The sequence below is a fragment of the Leucopleurus acutus genome, assembly GCF_964270905.1.
Source record: "Leucopleurus acutus genome assembly, chromosome: 3".
NCBI classification, from domain to species: Eukaryota; Metazoa; Chordata; class Mammalia; order Artiodactyla; family Delphinidae; genus Leucopleurus; species Leucopleurus acutus.
The window spans coordinates 7,492,085-7,507,912 of record NC_139145.1 but is presented as its reverse complement, the minus strand read 5'-3'; the positions used below and the strand labels follow the sequence as shown (position 1 = coordinate 7,507,912).

The window sequence follows — 15,828 nt, the reverse complement described above, 5'->3', positions numbered from 1 at the left end:
TCAAGAGTTTTAGGCCAGCCCAGAACAAAGCAGGATAGAACGATTCTTGCACAAAACAGGTGGCTCAGCTGGATTTGGTGCGTGTGGATGGGCAGTGGGGAAGGTGGTCCTGGGGCCAGGAGGGAGGATGTCAGTGCCTGCTGGCCAGTCATGAAGAACCACCAGGCCCTGGCTGACAGCTGACCCCTGACTTGGGGGTTCCCTGGATGAGGGTGTGAGTCTGGGCAGGGGCCCTCCTGGGTCCATGCTCAGCCCTTCCTCCTGCTCTCAGACCTCCTGCCAACTGGGTCTCTTCCTGAGCTGAGAGAAGTATCTTTGCTTTTGCTAAAGTCTCCCACCAACGCCCCTTGGCGTGGGTTTACTGAGAGCCTCCTGGGCCCTTCTCTTCTCTGTTTTACTGGCCCAGGGAATCTCATCCCATTAGACTTGAAACACCTCCACACAACGACAACTCCCCAAATTCACGTTCCTGTGCCTGGAGCGCACTCCTGAACACCAGTCTCTCATACTTACCCAGCTGGCTCCCCTGTGCCCCACGTGGTGTCTCACAGGCCCCTCTCCCTCAGCATCACCCCAACCCAGCCTCCGACTGGCCTACTCTGCCTCTGCCTTCCCCATGTCAGCCAATGGCAGCTCAGTCCCTGAGCAACACCTTTCTTGCTTTCATACCCACACCCGCCAGGAGTTCAGTCGCTCTACTGGAATCCACCCCTTCCTCCTCTATGTCCTCAGCCCCACTTGGGTCCAGCCCCACCATCTCCCACCTGGGCCAGTGCAGGCGTCTCCTCCCTGGTCTCCCACGCTCGCCTCCTCAGCCTGTTCCCCTCGTGGCCACCAGGGGGCGCCGGTGAGCACCAGAGCCAGGTCCCATCGCTCCTCTGCTCAGAACCCTCCACGGCTCTTGCATCGTTTCAGCCTCCCCACCCCGCTGACCACCCCACAGAAGCACTTTTCTGTTTCTTGACTGACACCCTTTCTGGAATGTGAGACCCCAGGGTAGGGACTGTTCACAGCAAGTGCTTGGTGGACACTGAAGAATGATTGAACGAGGGCCACTGGTCTCCCTGGGACCTTGGGGGATGGGGGTCGGGGTCGGGGGCACTCACCTCTGCTCCGTGTTGAAGATGGCGAAGACGTGCTTGTTGGACATGAAGCCCTTCTCCACGTCGCGGATTTTGAGGTTGTCCAGAGGCAGCATGTACTTCTTCTCTTTCTCCTGAGGGTGAAAGGGGAGGGGTCACCCTGGGCTGTTTAACTGAGGCCCTGAGGCTGCCCTGGGCTGGACTCTACCGGGAGGACCACCGCCAACACCTGACGCCTCCCATGCTGCTTTTCCTCGGGTGAACTAGTCTGGCACCGCCCTCCCCCTCGCTTACCTGCCCCAGCCACGCTAGCCTCTGTGACTCTGAACATCCCAAGCGGGCTCCTACCCCAGGGCCTTTGCACCTAGCATGCCCCACCCCCACCCCCGCCAACACCGGCCTGGTGCCCTCCTTGCCTCTTTTGTACAGAGGGACCCTCCAGGAGAGGCCTGCCCTGACCCCACCCCAAACTCTCCCCCTACTTTTCCCCTTGGCGCTTCCCCTCACGTAACACAACACACCACGTATCTTTTTTTTTTTTTTTGGCTGTGCTGCGCGGCCTACGGGGTCTTAGTTCCCTGACCAGGGATCAAACCGACGTCCTCGGCAGTGAGAGCGCGGAGTCCCAACCACTGGACCAGGGAAGTCTCCCCCGCCACCCCGCATTTCTTGCTTGTTGACCTAGGGTCACCTAGACCGACTCATTGGGTCCTCGGGGGGTGGAGACTCCTGTCTGTTTGGTTTACTGCTGACACACAGTGGATGCTCAAAACTGGCCGACTCTGACTCTACCCAGATTCCAACCACTGAGTGAATGAAACCATTAACATGACTACTTCTTCACGACGAGCCTGCAAGTGAGTTACCAATATGATCCCATTTTCGAGAGAAAGACACGCACAGACAGAGGCACAGAGGGGCAGGCAGTGGGGGCGGGGGAGGGAGCTGGAGAGCGAGGCCCCCGTGAGCTGATGGCCGGGGTGGCCCTGTTCAGAAAGTGCCAACCGAGTGCTGGGCATGGCAGTCCTGACGGCTGCTGGGGAAAGCAGCTCAGAGAGGACGCGTCCCTTGGTCAAGGGCACGGGCCTGGTGAGTCTCTGAGCTGGGAGTCCCACTCCGCAGCCCACCTCCTGTTAGCTAAGCACCTACGATACGCCTAGGCCCGTGCAGATGCATTGCTATTAACCCTTACTGGGGGCGGGGGGAGGAGGTGGCAGTGCATTCACTGGGTTTTCTACACCAGGAAACCAAAGCACAGCATCAGGGTACCCCCCCGCCCCTCCCCGACTCCCACTCGACCCACAGCAGCTCTCAAGGGCTGATGGGAAATGCTGCTTATCCAGCAGCTCACGGAGCCCTCTCACGCATCCCTGCCAGGGAAGCATCGCGCTCAGAGGGAAGCGGGCCGCCCTGGGCCACGCAGCGGGTGGAGTGGGCCGCGGTGGGACTTCAGAAGCCAGGTTCTCCCCACGGCCCTCCTGGTCTTTGACCTCCTGGGCATCTTTGGAGAAGAGAGACCTGCCCCCCTCACACAGCAGCTCACTTCTTTTCACCCATCCTACCCCTGACCTCCGGAAGGCCTCAGAACAAAACCCAACGTGGCGGTTCCTCCCCAAATCAACAGCAGCCACAGTGGTGGCGGGGAAGGGGCCCAGGGGCCCTCCCAGAGGGTGGAGGGCCACTTGGAGTTTCAGGACTACTCAACGGGAGGCAGGAGCGAGTGGCAGGCTCGGTGCGTGGGCTCAGTCCTGACTGAGGCATGAGAAGCTCAGCTGGGCCTGGCCCCTCCCCAGCCATGTGCCCTTGGGCAAGTCACTGCCCCTGTCTGCCTCAGTTTCCTCAGCTGTCAAAGATGGGTAGGAGTCTCGTCCTCCTGGTGCAAGGTGAGGACGGACACTGTGAAAGTCCCGAGCACATGCCCACCCCAGAGCTGGTGCTTGCGAGGCGCCAGGGGTTTTCTTTTGTCTGTCTGTCTGTCACTCTTATGCTCCAGGGTCAGTCAGTCCACCGGGTTCTGGGCAAGGAGAGGAGCCAAGGAGGTGGGAACCCCATTCATGCTGGGAGCCAGGGCAGGGGAGGAGGGTACAGGCAGGCCAGGGAATGCGGAGCCCGGGGCCCTCCAACCTCTCAGGGAAGAATTTGGGCGGGGGGCTTTAGAAAGGGCCAGGGCAGGAGTTCCCGGCCCGGAAGTTTGTGAAGAGCCTCTGCTGCCCCCACCCTATCATGTCATGAGGCAGGAAGCTTCCAGTTGGCCGGCTAAGGCCAAGTAACTGAGTCACAGTCCTTTTGGGCCCCGAGTGAGACACCACATCTGGAAGTGTTTATAGCGTGATTCCGCCCAGAGCACAGACGCTGCCTTCCTGATGCTGCCCGCACGCACGCATACACACTCTCTCTCTACACACACACACACACACACGACACAAACACACCACACACACACACGCACGACACAAACACACACCACACAGACACGGAGGCGTGCATGTACTCTGCCCCCACCCCCAAAGAGACCTTCTCCTGCACACAGAGGCCACGGACCCAAACCCTCCCTCCCAACCCCCCCCGCCCTCCCCCCTGCCCCCCCACCCCGCCTCCTTAGGATTTCCTGAAAACCCACAACTTTCTCCAGATGCGCGCTGGCCCCGGCCGTGCCACGTCAGAAGAGACGAAGCAGATCGTCGCGGGCGGACCAGTGGCTTCCTCGCCTGCTCGGAGGTGCTGGGGCGCTGTGGCCCTGCTGCTGCCCAGGGGGCCCGCAGGACAGACAGCCGGCCCCGCCAACCCAGTGTTCAGACTACCTGTTCAGGGGGCTCTGAATGTGTACAGTAGTCTGCACATTGGTTAGGCTGGGCTCGGGCGAGCGGCGCGTCAGGATGGGCCCCCCACCCAAACTTGCTGCCACCCACGCAGCGAGGCAGACCAGGAGGTGAGTGCCACTGCCCACCGCCCTCCTCCCCACAGGCTGGAGGCCTGGACAGAAGATTCTGGAATAAAGAAGAAGGGCTTGGGCGGGGGCGGGCGCCGGGGAGGAAAAGAGGCGCCGGGCAGAGGCAAAGAGAGCCCCGACACCGGCTGAGGGGTCGGGGGCTCTGGTGGAATCAGTCTCCTATTCCTACCCTCCAGTAACCACCTCCTCTTGTTTATTTTTTTTAATAAAGAAATATGGTGTCTTGCCTCTCTCTGAGGCTTCTCTACGATGGTGGCCTGACCCCGGGGGTGGCCACCCTGTTGTGTGATTTTCAGGGCCCTTGCTGGGATCCTAACTTGGCGGGGAGGGGGGAGGGCGGGGGACGGACAGACAGACAGACAGGATTTCGCGACTGCCCCTCCCCAATCTCAGGCAGCTCTGTGTCTGGGGTGTACACAGGGCCCCATTCACAGGTCTGCTGGTTCTCATTACCGCCGGCGGCGCTCAACCCTCCTCCCAGCACTGCCCCTGCCTCTGCTCTGGGGCCCCGAGGGAGGGTCTGGGGCTCCTGCTTTCAACCCCTAGATGAAGAAGAAACGAAGGGCCCCTCCTTAAGTCAAAAACTGAGCTCCCGATGATGCCATACAGCGAATCGCCAGGCTAGGGTTTGGGCCCAGAAGCCCCCTCTCCAACCGCCCGAGGCCCGGCATTCCTGCCCCGGGGACCCCCAAAGCCCAAAGGTGCGAACCAGCTCTCAGCTTATCTGACAGCTGATGCAGCACAGAGCAGACTGAGCTTCAGACTGCGGGGGAGGAAAGAGAGGGAGAAAAAGTGCAAGCGTCATCCCCACCCACACTGCACCCCGGCCATTTTGAGGAGCGGATCTGGCCACGCAGGTTCCTTGAGAAATGCCCAGTCCCACCCACCCTCCCTCTGCATCTCGACCCAGGAAGGCGCCAGGGTCCTGGACAACCCCAGTTTAGAAGCAGCCACCCAGACAAGGTCCCTTGGGGGACTCGGGGCTCCCAAGCCTTCACGACATTCCAGCGGTGAGCTCTGGCCTCACGGGGAGTGGGATGATGACATTCTACTCTTAAACACCCGCCACTTGTGGGAACCGCTTCCTGCCTGGGCAGTGGGGAGTGGTCCAGGTGTGGGGCTGAGGTGCCTCGGGTCAGGGAGCCTGTGTCCTGTACCCACCGCATGGGGACACTTCCCCACGCCGTGACATGGGGGCAAGTCACTGCTCAGAACCTCAGTTTCCTTCCCTGACAAAAGGAATGTGAGTATCTACTGAGGAGGAGGAAGAAGACAATGCTCTCCGTGTGGGACCACGGCAGGCTCTCCCAGCCAGTGAGGCTGGCACAGGGCAGGGGCTTCATAAACAAGACAGGGCTACCCAGGGGCGCCAACAGAGTTCTACCTGTCTTGTCTCTGAGCCTGGGTGGAAATACACATGGTTGGGCACAGGCCTGCCTGTCCCGGGATGGGGTCAGCTGCCGGTGAAGCCCCAGGTGTGGGGGTCACCCCAAAACCCCAAGGGGGGAGAGCCAGGTAGGGCAGCTCCAGGGGTGACCAGAGAAGCCCAGCCTCTCCTCTGGGGGCACCTGGGCCGGGCTGGAGGCTGTGCCATCCCATGTGGGCAAAGCACAGAGCGGAAGCAAAGATCCCGGAGCATGTGTGCAGAGGGATGCGTGTGCCTTCCTTGTCAGGCACCTCCTTCCCTCCTGTGGCCACGTGGTGATGGACATGGGGCAGCCATCCTGGACCACGAGGAGGAGCTATGTATTACGATGGCCATGGGGGAGGCGGAGCCAGGGCCCTGGCCAGCCTCACGACACAGGGCTGCCAAGCTCGCCGGGCGGGCAAGAAACAGACCACCTCTGTAAGTGCCTTCATTTGGGACCTCTGTCACAGACGCAAATCGAGAGCCACCTAACACCACCTTGACGACAGGGAGCGCCTGTGTTATCTCTCACAGGGCAGCCCAGAGAAACACACTGGCCCTCGCTGGTGGCCCCTGGAAGCCTGTGTCAGAGTGGCAACAGGCAGTCACACCAGAGGAGTGGCTTCACTCCCAGGCCACTAAGCCACAGTACTGTCGTTCTGTTAAGAGAACTAAGCCACGAAATGGGCCACTCAGGACGGGAGGATGGGCCGAGGCGGAGGAGGGACCTGCATGGCAACACCCGGTGGGGCTGCCCGCTGGGCCAGGGAACAGGGGTGCACTCACTCACAGCCCCGTCCACAGGCTCAGGGAGACCATGGCACGAGGCAACGTGCAGCACCACCCCCTGTGCTTATTATTCCTGGTGCTGTTCCCAGAGGCCTCCCTCATCCCTCTGAGGAGGCCAAGCACATGTGGAATGATCTCAAGACAGACACCGTGACGGAGCACCTCAAAGATGCAAGGGCCGTTCTACCTCACTTCATGGATGGGGAAACTGAGGCCCAGAGAGGCTAAGGGCCTGGCTGAGTCTGGGTTAGCTGTAGAAAATGGAACCCCAGCAGCCTCGGCGTGAACCTGAGTCCCCGACCCCAGGCCGTGCCCCCTCTGAAAGCCCCCACCTTGCCATGATTTTGAAGGGTGGGATCAGTTTGGAGCCTCCCCCGTGCCCCTTTCCTCCTCAGGGAGCCCAGCCCCCACGAGGCACAACCGCACGGGGGGCCGTGAGGGGCTCGGATATGATGCACAGTGCCTTTGGACACCCTGCGGCCCTGGCTGATACCATCCTAATGGTAAGCTTCGGGGTATGGTGGCGCTCAGGGAGCCTTTCCCGAACGAGCAGTAAGTTGAGGGAGCGCCACCCAGAGGAGGGAGGTGTGGAGAGCACGACCCACCATTGCCCAACCGTCCCACCCCTGCCAGCCACTCACCTCCTCATCCTTGTACCAGGACAGTGACTCGGCCGTCAGCACAAACCAGTACTCCTTGGAGCCGCCCTTCATCAGGCTGATGTTGTTGATGGTCAGCCAGCCCCTGCGGATCACCTGGGGGGGGAGGGCGGGGCTCAGCAGGGGACAGCGGCCACCACCCAGCCCGGCCTGCCCCAGCGCGGTGGCCAGCACCCTCGCCCCTAGCAAGGCGGGAAAACGGGGACCACGGCAGAGACACCTCCAGCCCAAAGCCAGGCACCCCGATTCCAGGCCACCTTGCCCCAAGCACTTCCCAACGGAGACCAACGTGGGGCCCTCGGGTGGGCAGACGTGGACTCACTCACAGTCCCCAGGGTGATTGGGAACTGGGTCCCTGGGGAGCCCCTCTGCGCTTGGTGTTAGGTTGAATTAGCACAGGTGGCAAAAGGTACTCCCAGCTGGAAGGGGCCCAGAGGAGGGCATCCCAGGCTTGTGGGGGGGGCCATGTCACATTGGATGTGACTGAAGGAATCACATTTGTCTTGGTGAGACGCGGTACCAGCGACACCCTTGGGCCCTGCCCCTCGTGCCCTGTGGAAGGCGGCTGTGGATGTAGAGCTGGAGGAGTCGCCCAGGCAACGGGCAGAGGCTTGATTCTGCTGCCCGGCCCACCCAGGCAGGTGCTCGGTGGGCACAGGGACCTGCTCTGACCAGGAGTCGAGGCCAGCCCCCGCCCCAGGGCTCCCCTCCCCACAGGCTCTTTTCAGAATACGAGGATAAAGAGACTCCTCCACCCAGAGGGCTGGGGACAAAAGTTTGAGCCCAGGGGACCCGCCAAGGATCGTGCCCCACTCTGGCTTTTTCTCTGACTGGCACATCCGGGTTCTGGGCTGTGAGACCCCCTATATGGGGCTCGTCTGGCCACTGCTGTCATCTGAGCAGGAGACAGAACCCAGGCCTGCGTGGGGGACTCACCTGACAGCTAAACGCAGGTAGCCTGGGGGAGGCCACACTCCCATGTTCCCCGGGCCATGGAGGCGCTTGTGGGATGGAGCCTCCCACCACTCTGGACTGGGGATCCCGGGGCGGCGGGAAGCACGAGTCTGCGCAGGCAGGGACACCCGGGGCCAAGGCAGCGACAAACTGGGCTAAGCTGCAGGAGGTGGGCTGCCAGTGGCCATGGACAGCGGGGAAGGGCTGGCGCTGTACCCCCAGGGTGGGGTAGGGCTTTGGGGCTGCCTCTGGGGCCCACATGCCTCCCTAGTGGATGCGGCTCAAGAGGGCCTTCATCCTGTCTACTCTGTCCTGCCCCCGGGCACACCAAATCTTCACAGGGCCACCACCCGCCTGTGGCTGGAAATGAGCTCTTAAGTCTCAGAGACCAGGAAGGCAGAGACGGCCACAGAGCGGCCAGGGACCTCTGCACCACATAGAAGTCCCTGCCCAGGCTGTGCCACCGTTGAAATGCCACCTGGCAGCCCGTGCTAAGCTTCTCCCTCCCTGGTATGAGACAGCACCTGGGAGTCTTGTGGCCGTCAGGCAGCAGGCAGAGACTGTCAGCCCCAACGAGGTCACGGTCTCAGTCCTGGCAGCAGGGTGGCCGACCCGCCCTGGCTTGTCCAGGAGGCCCCTAGGCTTAGTCCTCAAAGTCCTGGGAATGCCCTCAGTCCCGGGCAAAGTGGGACGGGTGGTCAGGCCGGGGGCGGAAGGAGCCCCTGCATCTCCAGAGCTGCGTGGGTGCCTGTCCCCGCCTGTTCCTCGCTCCCCCAGGGGCAGGGTAGGGCCTGCCTTGTCTTAGTCCAGGTCTAGAGTGGGTGCTTCTAAACTTCAGTCATTGATCGACAGCCGGGGGCAGGGGGGAGGCTGTGTGTGTTGGGTGCTCCCCAGAGAAGAAGTCCTCACATGGCAAGGCCTCCACGCTTCCAGGCCCAGCCTCGTTCCCAAGGGGGCAGATGTGCCCCCCACCGCCACCCCTTGGTGGCCGAGCTGGCTCGCCTGCCTCCACCCTGGGTCAGGTAGAGGTCAAAGCTAGCAGATGGGGCCCTTGTCATGTTCCAGGGCATGCGGCCATGCTGGAAATGGCACCTCTGAGCCTTGGGGCAGGAGGTTGCTAGCTAGGCCTGGAGAAGCACTGACCCCCTCAGGTCCTTCTGCCCTTGAGCCACCCAGAGAGCTGCCTGTGTGGGAGCCCAAGGGGATTCAGAGACAAAATCCCGCCCTGGGGAGGGGCAAGCTGCCGGTGGCAGACACAGGCGCTGAGTCTAGAGGAAAAGGAGTGGTCGGGCCTTCTCATCCAAAAGCCAGATTTGTGCCCAAGGGACTGGGCTTAGAAAAGGGGGGCGGGGGCGGCGGGAGTAGGGTCAGCTGGGGAGATAGAAGAGGCAGGCGGGGTTCCTGTGCTCCGGGGGGCAGGCATGCCGGGGGCGGGAGGAAGGGCTGCCAGGAGAAGTGACGCAGCTGGGGCCCACCTCCTCCTCCCTGGGTGAGTCGCCTGGGCAGGGATGGAAACCATGGCTGGAAGACCGAGGAGCAACAGCCACGCACACGGCAGGGCTGGGCTTCGTGGCTAGGGGTGTGGAATCTGGCAGGAAAAGAATGACTAAACTTCTCAGGGTGTGGGTGTGGGGAGAAACATGCCTCTGGGCTGTTTGGAGGGAAGAAACCATTAAAAGGGGATTGGGGGTGACACATGGGAAAGTGGGAACCATGGGCCCAAGGACGATCCATTCCTCCCGCAACCGCCCCCAACCATGGCAAGCTTTGGCCTCTTCTGCATCTTCCAGGTCCTGTTAGGGGTTCAGCTCAGCTACTGGAAAGATCCCGGGGTCACCAGAAGATCCCTGCCAGAGGGCAGCAGTAGGGCCCGCCCAGTGTGGGGGGAGAGAACCCGGGAGAAGGAGGCCTCGGTTAGGGCTGGTGGCGCAGGCCATGGTCTCCAAGGTGGAGAGCTGGGGCGGAAGCCAGCTGCCCAAAGGCAATCACCTTGAAAAGAGCTCAACTCTCAGAAGTGGGCATTGCCCGCTCCCTGCCGGGCTGGGCTGGGCCACACACAGAGAGGAGGTGTTACCTAAAACAGGGATGGCAAATACCATTCGCCAATCAATGGGTAGCACTGTGGTGAGAATTCTGGGCACTGTGGGAAAGGACACTAGGATCAATTAGTGATGTTTGCCATTGGCAAAGGGACAGGGGCAAGTGCAACAGAACAGCCTAATCAATCGTCGTATCTGCTATGGAGGCAGGAGGATAGTGGCAGCATCCAGGAGAGAGTCCCCTGATCAATGTCTGTCACGGGTACAGGAGGGGTATCACGTGCAAAGCTATCACATGGGGGAAAAAATTCCTTGACCAGTTAGTCACATCTGCCACGGAATGGGGAGTAGTGACATGCTTAGGAAACAAAAATGCCAGGATCAATTAGTGATGTCTGCCAGGGGCACAGGACAGGAGAGAGGTACAAGGAAAAGAGTGCTGGATCAATTAAGAATGTCTGCCTTGAGTGCAGGAGGGGAAAATTTCTGCATGGTGTTGTCTGGAAACAGAGTGGTGGCAGTGGCAAGAATAAGCTCTTGCAGGGCTTGAGCAAAATCATCCCCGGCCAGGGAGGTGAAGGGAGAAAGGCCTGGGGTGTTAGCTGAGTATTTGCCATCCCTGACCTACAGGAAACTAGGAAACCGTGTCAGGAATGGGCTGGAGGGGTGGGCGCCAGATGGGGGCAGTGGTCAGGTTAGTGTCTGTGTGAGTCAGCTTAGCCCAGGGCAACACGAAGCCTGGCAGGCGGCAGCCACGGCAGAGGTTTTTAAAGGTTAGCTGGATTTTTAGTTGTTCTGTTATTTATTTATTTATTTTTGGCGGGGGCGGGGGGGAGGGGATATTATGGGGTGGCGTGGTCTCCACCACTACCAAGTTCTCTAATGTTTGCTACCACACTAAGTGAGTACTTACCAAGATCTCCCCCTTTGAAAATGCAAAGTTAGGGTTGTGGGGAAATCAAAGAAGAGCAGGCGGAGGAAAAGAGACGTAAGGGACATGAGGGGATGGAGAAAAAGCAGGAAAGGCACAAAAATGAGGAGAGAGAAGAGCAGGGGGAGAAAACAGCAAAAGAAAAAAAAATTACATGCTATTAATTATATTCATGGTGTTAATATTTAATTCATTATCATCTCCCGAAATGAAAAAGCAACAATATATGTATTACCTATGGCAAGCGCAAAAAAAAATCATGCAGTGGTTACACCCTTCTTTTCCAGAGGGCTCTGTCATCGTGCAAGATAAAGAGCAGAGCCCCCACCCCCACCCCCGCCCGATGTGGAGAAGGCAGGGGACACCGGCAGAAATTTTTGCAAAGATGATGTGTTTTCTTAAGCAGGAAAAAAAAAAAAAGGGCACCTAATACTGGCCTATATAAAGCTGTTGTTACTTCACAAGGCCTCTGGCTGGGGCATGACATCAAGGTGGAGAACCCCCCATACAGCTCTGGGTTTCCCCAGGTATGGGGATCAAAGCACCCCCAGGCTCCCCAGACCTGCCTGTCACAACCAGCCTCCCCCCAGGCTCCGAGTCTCCAGGGCTGGGCCCGGGAACCCAATGTGGCTGCAGACACCAGAGGGACTGGGCTGCCCCCCTCCTTAGTGTCAAGTTCTAGCCGTGGCCTTGGATGTCAGACAGGGCCTTCTGCAAATCTGCCCCCTAGGCCCTGCCAGAGCTGCCGCTCAAAGACCGGTTTCCCAAAATATCAAAACCTAAGTGGATTTGAGAGGCTGGAGGGGTGGGGGTGGGGGTTTCTGGCGGGACATGCTATGAGCCAGGTGCCATCGCTGGGCTTGGTGGTCCCTTAGTGCCCTCCCACCCCCGAGGGTGGAGCTGCGGGCCGCGGAGGGTGCAGGGGTGGGCGGTTACCTGGTTGGGGATGGCTCTCTTCTTGTTCAGCTGGGTGCTCCTCTGCTGGGCGCTGAAACCAAAGCACAGAGAGAGCTCATGCGGCAGGAAGCCCATGAGGCACGAGGAGCAAGAGGCCCTCGTGGCCCAGGTGGGGTTCTCTCCTGAGTGGGGGCCAAGGGCAGAGGCAGAGAGAAGCCCCCCGTGTACGAAGGGCTGCCCAAGGGAAAGAGAGCGGGCTCATGGAACGAATGAGATACCAAATTAAACCCTGACTTCTCATCCCTGATCTCGGCCACTCCTGAGAGCGCCAGCTATTTCTAGGAGTCACTGGGTCCTGGTACTTCCAAGAGAGGGCATGGGAAGCTGGATTCCCAAGTGGCTGGGAGGTAGCCATGCTGGCTTCAGAGTAACCTTCAGTGTTTGGGGGCTCAAACTTGAGGCTTCTTCCCGCTTTCTCCTCCCATCCTGGCCCGGGCACGAGGCCCAGAGCGGCTCTGACCACAGGGCCATCCAGACTGGGAGATGAGGCTATGGGACAGCTACTCTCCATGAAAACGCTACTCATCTTGGATGGCTCCTGACCCAAGTCAGAGGACAGTCAAGGTCAATGTGTTTCTGCAAGGTCCCTTATTTATCTATAGTCCCAGATCTCTTTACTTCTTCATCTATGTTGTTTCCTGGCTAGTTCACACAGACAGACGAAGTCTCCTTTATTTTGTACGTGGGCACCTACTCAGCTCCCTTGTTTGTCCTAATATATTTTCTACTCGGACCATCATTATCACCACCAGCAACCAACTGTTAACTCCTGTTACTTAGGGGTCATATTGTCTTTTCTTATATTGTTTTAGCTGGAACTTTTGACTTTACTGAATGCCTCTGGGATTTTACCTTAAAGTTCAAGCTGGCTGTTGGATAAGGTAGTGTGTGTGCGTGCGTGTGTGTGTGTGCGTGTGTGTGTGTGTGTGCATGCGTGCGTGTGTGTATGTTAAGGAAGTAGGCTTCTGTTCCTAGATCAGTAAACGGTGGAACATTAAGAATGGAAATGAGGGACTTCCCTGCCGGTCCAGTGGTTAAGATTCCGCGCGTCCACTGCAGGGGGCATGGGTTCAATCTCTGGTCAGGGAACTAAGATTCCCACATGCCGTGTGGCGCAGAAAAAAAAGAAAAGAATGGAAGTGGAATTTATCCACTGATTTCCCTAAGATCAATATATTTACTACAAGGACTTTTTCTCTGGGCCTTGTTTTTAGTGTTTTGAGGGCAGTGAGAAAACACCCCAGAACTTCTATGCACAGCAAGGAGGTGGATCAATAGTGTCTGAAGGACACAGAGCTAAGCCACTCACAGTGCTATCTGGGTGCTGGTGAGGTCCCAGATGCTCTACTTCCTAAGGGCTTCCTGGGTCTCACACATGCCTCGCAGCCCCTCTTTCCCTTGCCTCCTTGGTGTGTATGTGTGTGTGTGTGTCTGTGTGTGTGGTGTGTCTGTGTGTGTGTGTGTCTGTGTGTGTGTGTCTGTGTGTGTGGTGTGTCTGTGTCTGTGTGCGTGGTGTGTGTGGTGTATGTGTGTCTGTGTGTGGTGTGTGTGTGTGTGGTGTGTGTGTATGTGGTGTGTGTGGTGTACGCATGTGTCTGTGTGTCTGTGGTGTGCGCATGTGTGTGTGTGTGTGTGCGGGTGGTGTGGGGGGGGTGGTGTGCGCATGTTTGTGTGTCTGTGTGTGTGGTGTGCGCGCGTGTGTGTCTGTGGTGTGCGCATGTGTGAGTCTGTGTGTGGGGGGTGTGTGTGTGGGGGGGGGGTGTGCTGGGGGGAAAATCCAAAGTGCTCCCCTTGGCCTGCAGGCCCTCCTGTGACGAGGCCGTGACCTCACCCCTCCACCTTGCCTTGGCCTTCATGCTCCGGCTTCTCAGCCTTCCTTCCCTGTCTCCAGTGCTCTCTGACCCCGCTCCGCTCCGGCCCCACCGCCTGGCTGTCATGACTTCCTTGGGAAGGTCTCTCCAAGCCTCATCCCTCACTGCCCTCTCCCACAGCCCCTCCACCTGCCCTCCTTTCCCACTGTCATCCTCCTTATGAGAACTGGCTTAACGACAGCGTGTGGGTTCTCAGCCTCGGGGTTCTGAAAAGGCAAGGCCCAAGTCTGGCTTGTTCACCATCCTAGGACAAAGGCAGTGCTCCGTGGCTATTCCGGGGGCCCCTGCGACATCCCACCCAGGGCCGGGGCCTGGGCCTGGGCCGGGTGGAGCCTGGCACCCTGGGCCCCGCCCCCAGCCAGGGCGTCCCCCGTTCACACACTAGGGAAAAGGCACACAGCAGGCAATACCCACCCGGTCACCAGCTGCTCAGTATAGTAACAGCTGGGGGAAGTGGGAAGGCCCAGGAATCCAGAGGAAAGAGTGGAGTGGTCAAAGGAAAAACAGGAGAGATTGTGAGAAGGAACTGTGGATGAAGTGTGAGAAGCAGAGACATCAAGGTGAGGAAAACAGCAGCAACGTGAAAAGGGGGACCGGCGTTTCCAGGCCCCACACACCCGGCTGCTGGGGGAGCAGGAGCAAGCGGGGCTGCGACCAGCCTGGGGGCAGTGCCCGGCCAGGGCCCCTCAGCCTTCCCCACAGCGGGGACAGTCCGGCCGGGGCCCTCAGCTCACCTGGGCCGGGGCAGCAGCTTCTAATCATGCCCCCCATTCATTCGTTCACTCATTCATTCGTTCCACTCACCAACCACGTGTCCAGCACAGAAGGGCTGAGTGCACTGATGAATGTCTACCCAGGGAACTACTCAGCCAGCAGAGACCCTGGACGGGAAGACCCTCTTGCCCAGCCTGCTAGCCCCTTCCTCCCTGCACCCCCAAGGCCAGGCCACAAGGCCACCCTCCGGACTCCCACGGGCGGTGGACAGCCCCACCCCGGCACTGACCACACTGTGTCTTAACTGCCTGGGGGCAGCTCTGTCCCTGGCGCAGGACTTTCCTTTCAGGGTGGGGACCTGGGTCTCGGCCTGCTCACTGCTGTTCTCACAGGGCCTGGTGCAATGAAAGCACACCAGCGATACCGGCTAAACAAATACAAGGAGGCTGGCTACCAACCGCCTGTTATTCTATCAGGCTCCGGAAAGAGGACCTTCGCGAGCCATCAGAACAATCTGTGTGATACTCACCGAGGCAGGGGGCTGATGGCATCAGCGGGTGACGCTGGAGGCCACCAGCATTTATATTTATATCCTGCTGAAATCAGCGCCCTGCTCTTCTGGCCCCTTATCCGGGCGCCGTGGAAGGTTCTAGTTTTAAATCTACAGCATATGGACAGAAGCCATGCAAATCCTGGCAGCACTTCCCCAAGAGCAGCCCCTGGAGCCCTGAGCCCCTGAGCTGCTCAGTGAAAGGGCCCAGTGCACGTGGGGGAGACTGGGAAAGCTGCACGTGAGTCTACGAAAGGCTCTGAGAAGCCCTGCAGGAAAGGAAGCAGTGAACGCTAGTTAGCCTTGCCCTTTCTTGAAGCCTCTGACCACTGGACCGCCCTTTCCTCCTTAAACTAACCATGGGGGTGCCCCACAGGAGGTGCATTGGGGACAAGGAGGCTGGGGGGTCGTTGCTACCCAGCAAAGCTTCCAGATGCTCTCCGATGGCCCTGCGCTTCACCTGGGGACCCATGACAGAGAGACCTTCGTGCCCCGGCCCAGCAGCGGAATCCCAACTTGACCGCCTTTCTCAAGGTGTGGCTCTGAGGGTGGACACTCATGCCACCCCACCAGCCGCTATCTTGAAAAGTACATACTTGGCAAATCCAATGAAGTCTTCGTGGTTCGTGTTGATGTAGGACTGCTCGATGTCGATCAGAAGAAGAATCTGGGGGAAAGCGGGGGTCATGGTGAGTACAGAGCCCAGCGTGGCAGGGAGGGGCTGCTGCCAGAGCACTTCCCGCACCCGCCAGCAGGGGGTGCCCCGGAACAACCACACTGTCTCCCAGTTAGGAGAAGAGTGCTCACCCACCCACTCCTTCCCATATCCTGGGGTCCATCTGCAGGGGGAAGGGGGCATGGGTGCTTCCAGACACCAAGGCCTCACAAGTGAGAAAGACTGGGCCAAAAGAGCAGAGTGAGGCA

General features: G+C 59.4%; 1 protein-coding gene across 4 annotated transcripts in view; it reads right to left on the bottom strand.

Moving 5' to 3' along the window:
- DNM2 (dynamin 2) overlaps positions 1–15,828 on the bottom strand; it is an 89,229-nt gene that overhangs the window by 9,422 nt on the left and 63,979 nt on the right. For all 4 annotated transcript variants that reach the window (XM_082837042.1, XM_082837044.1, XM_082837043.1 and 1 more), the window contains exons 12-15: positions 15,501–15,571; positions 11,749–11,800; positions 6,871–6,984; positions 1,107–1,216 (exon numbers count right to left, since the gene is read on the bottom strand). In XM_082837042.1, the coding sequence (XP_082693168.1) occupies positions 1,107–1,216; positions 6,871–6,984; positions 11,749–11,800; positions 15,501–15,571 (347 nt within the window). The remainder of the gene's footprint in view (positions 1–1,106; positions 1,217–6,870; positions 6,985–11,748; positions 11,801–15,500; positions 15,572–15,828) is intronic.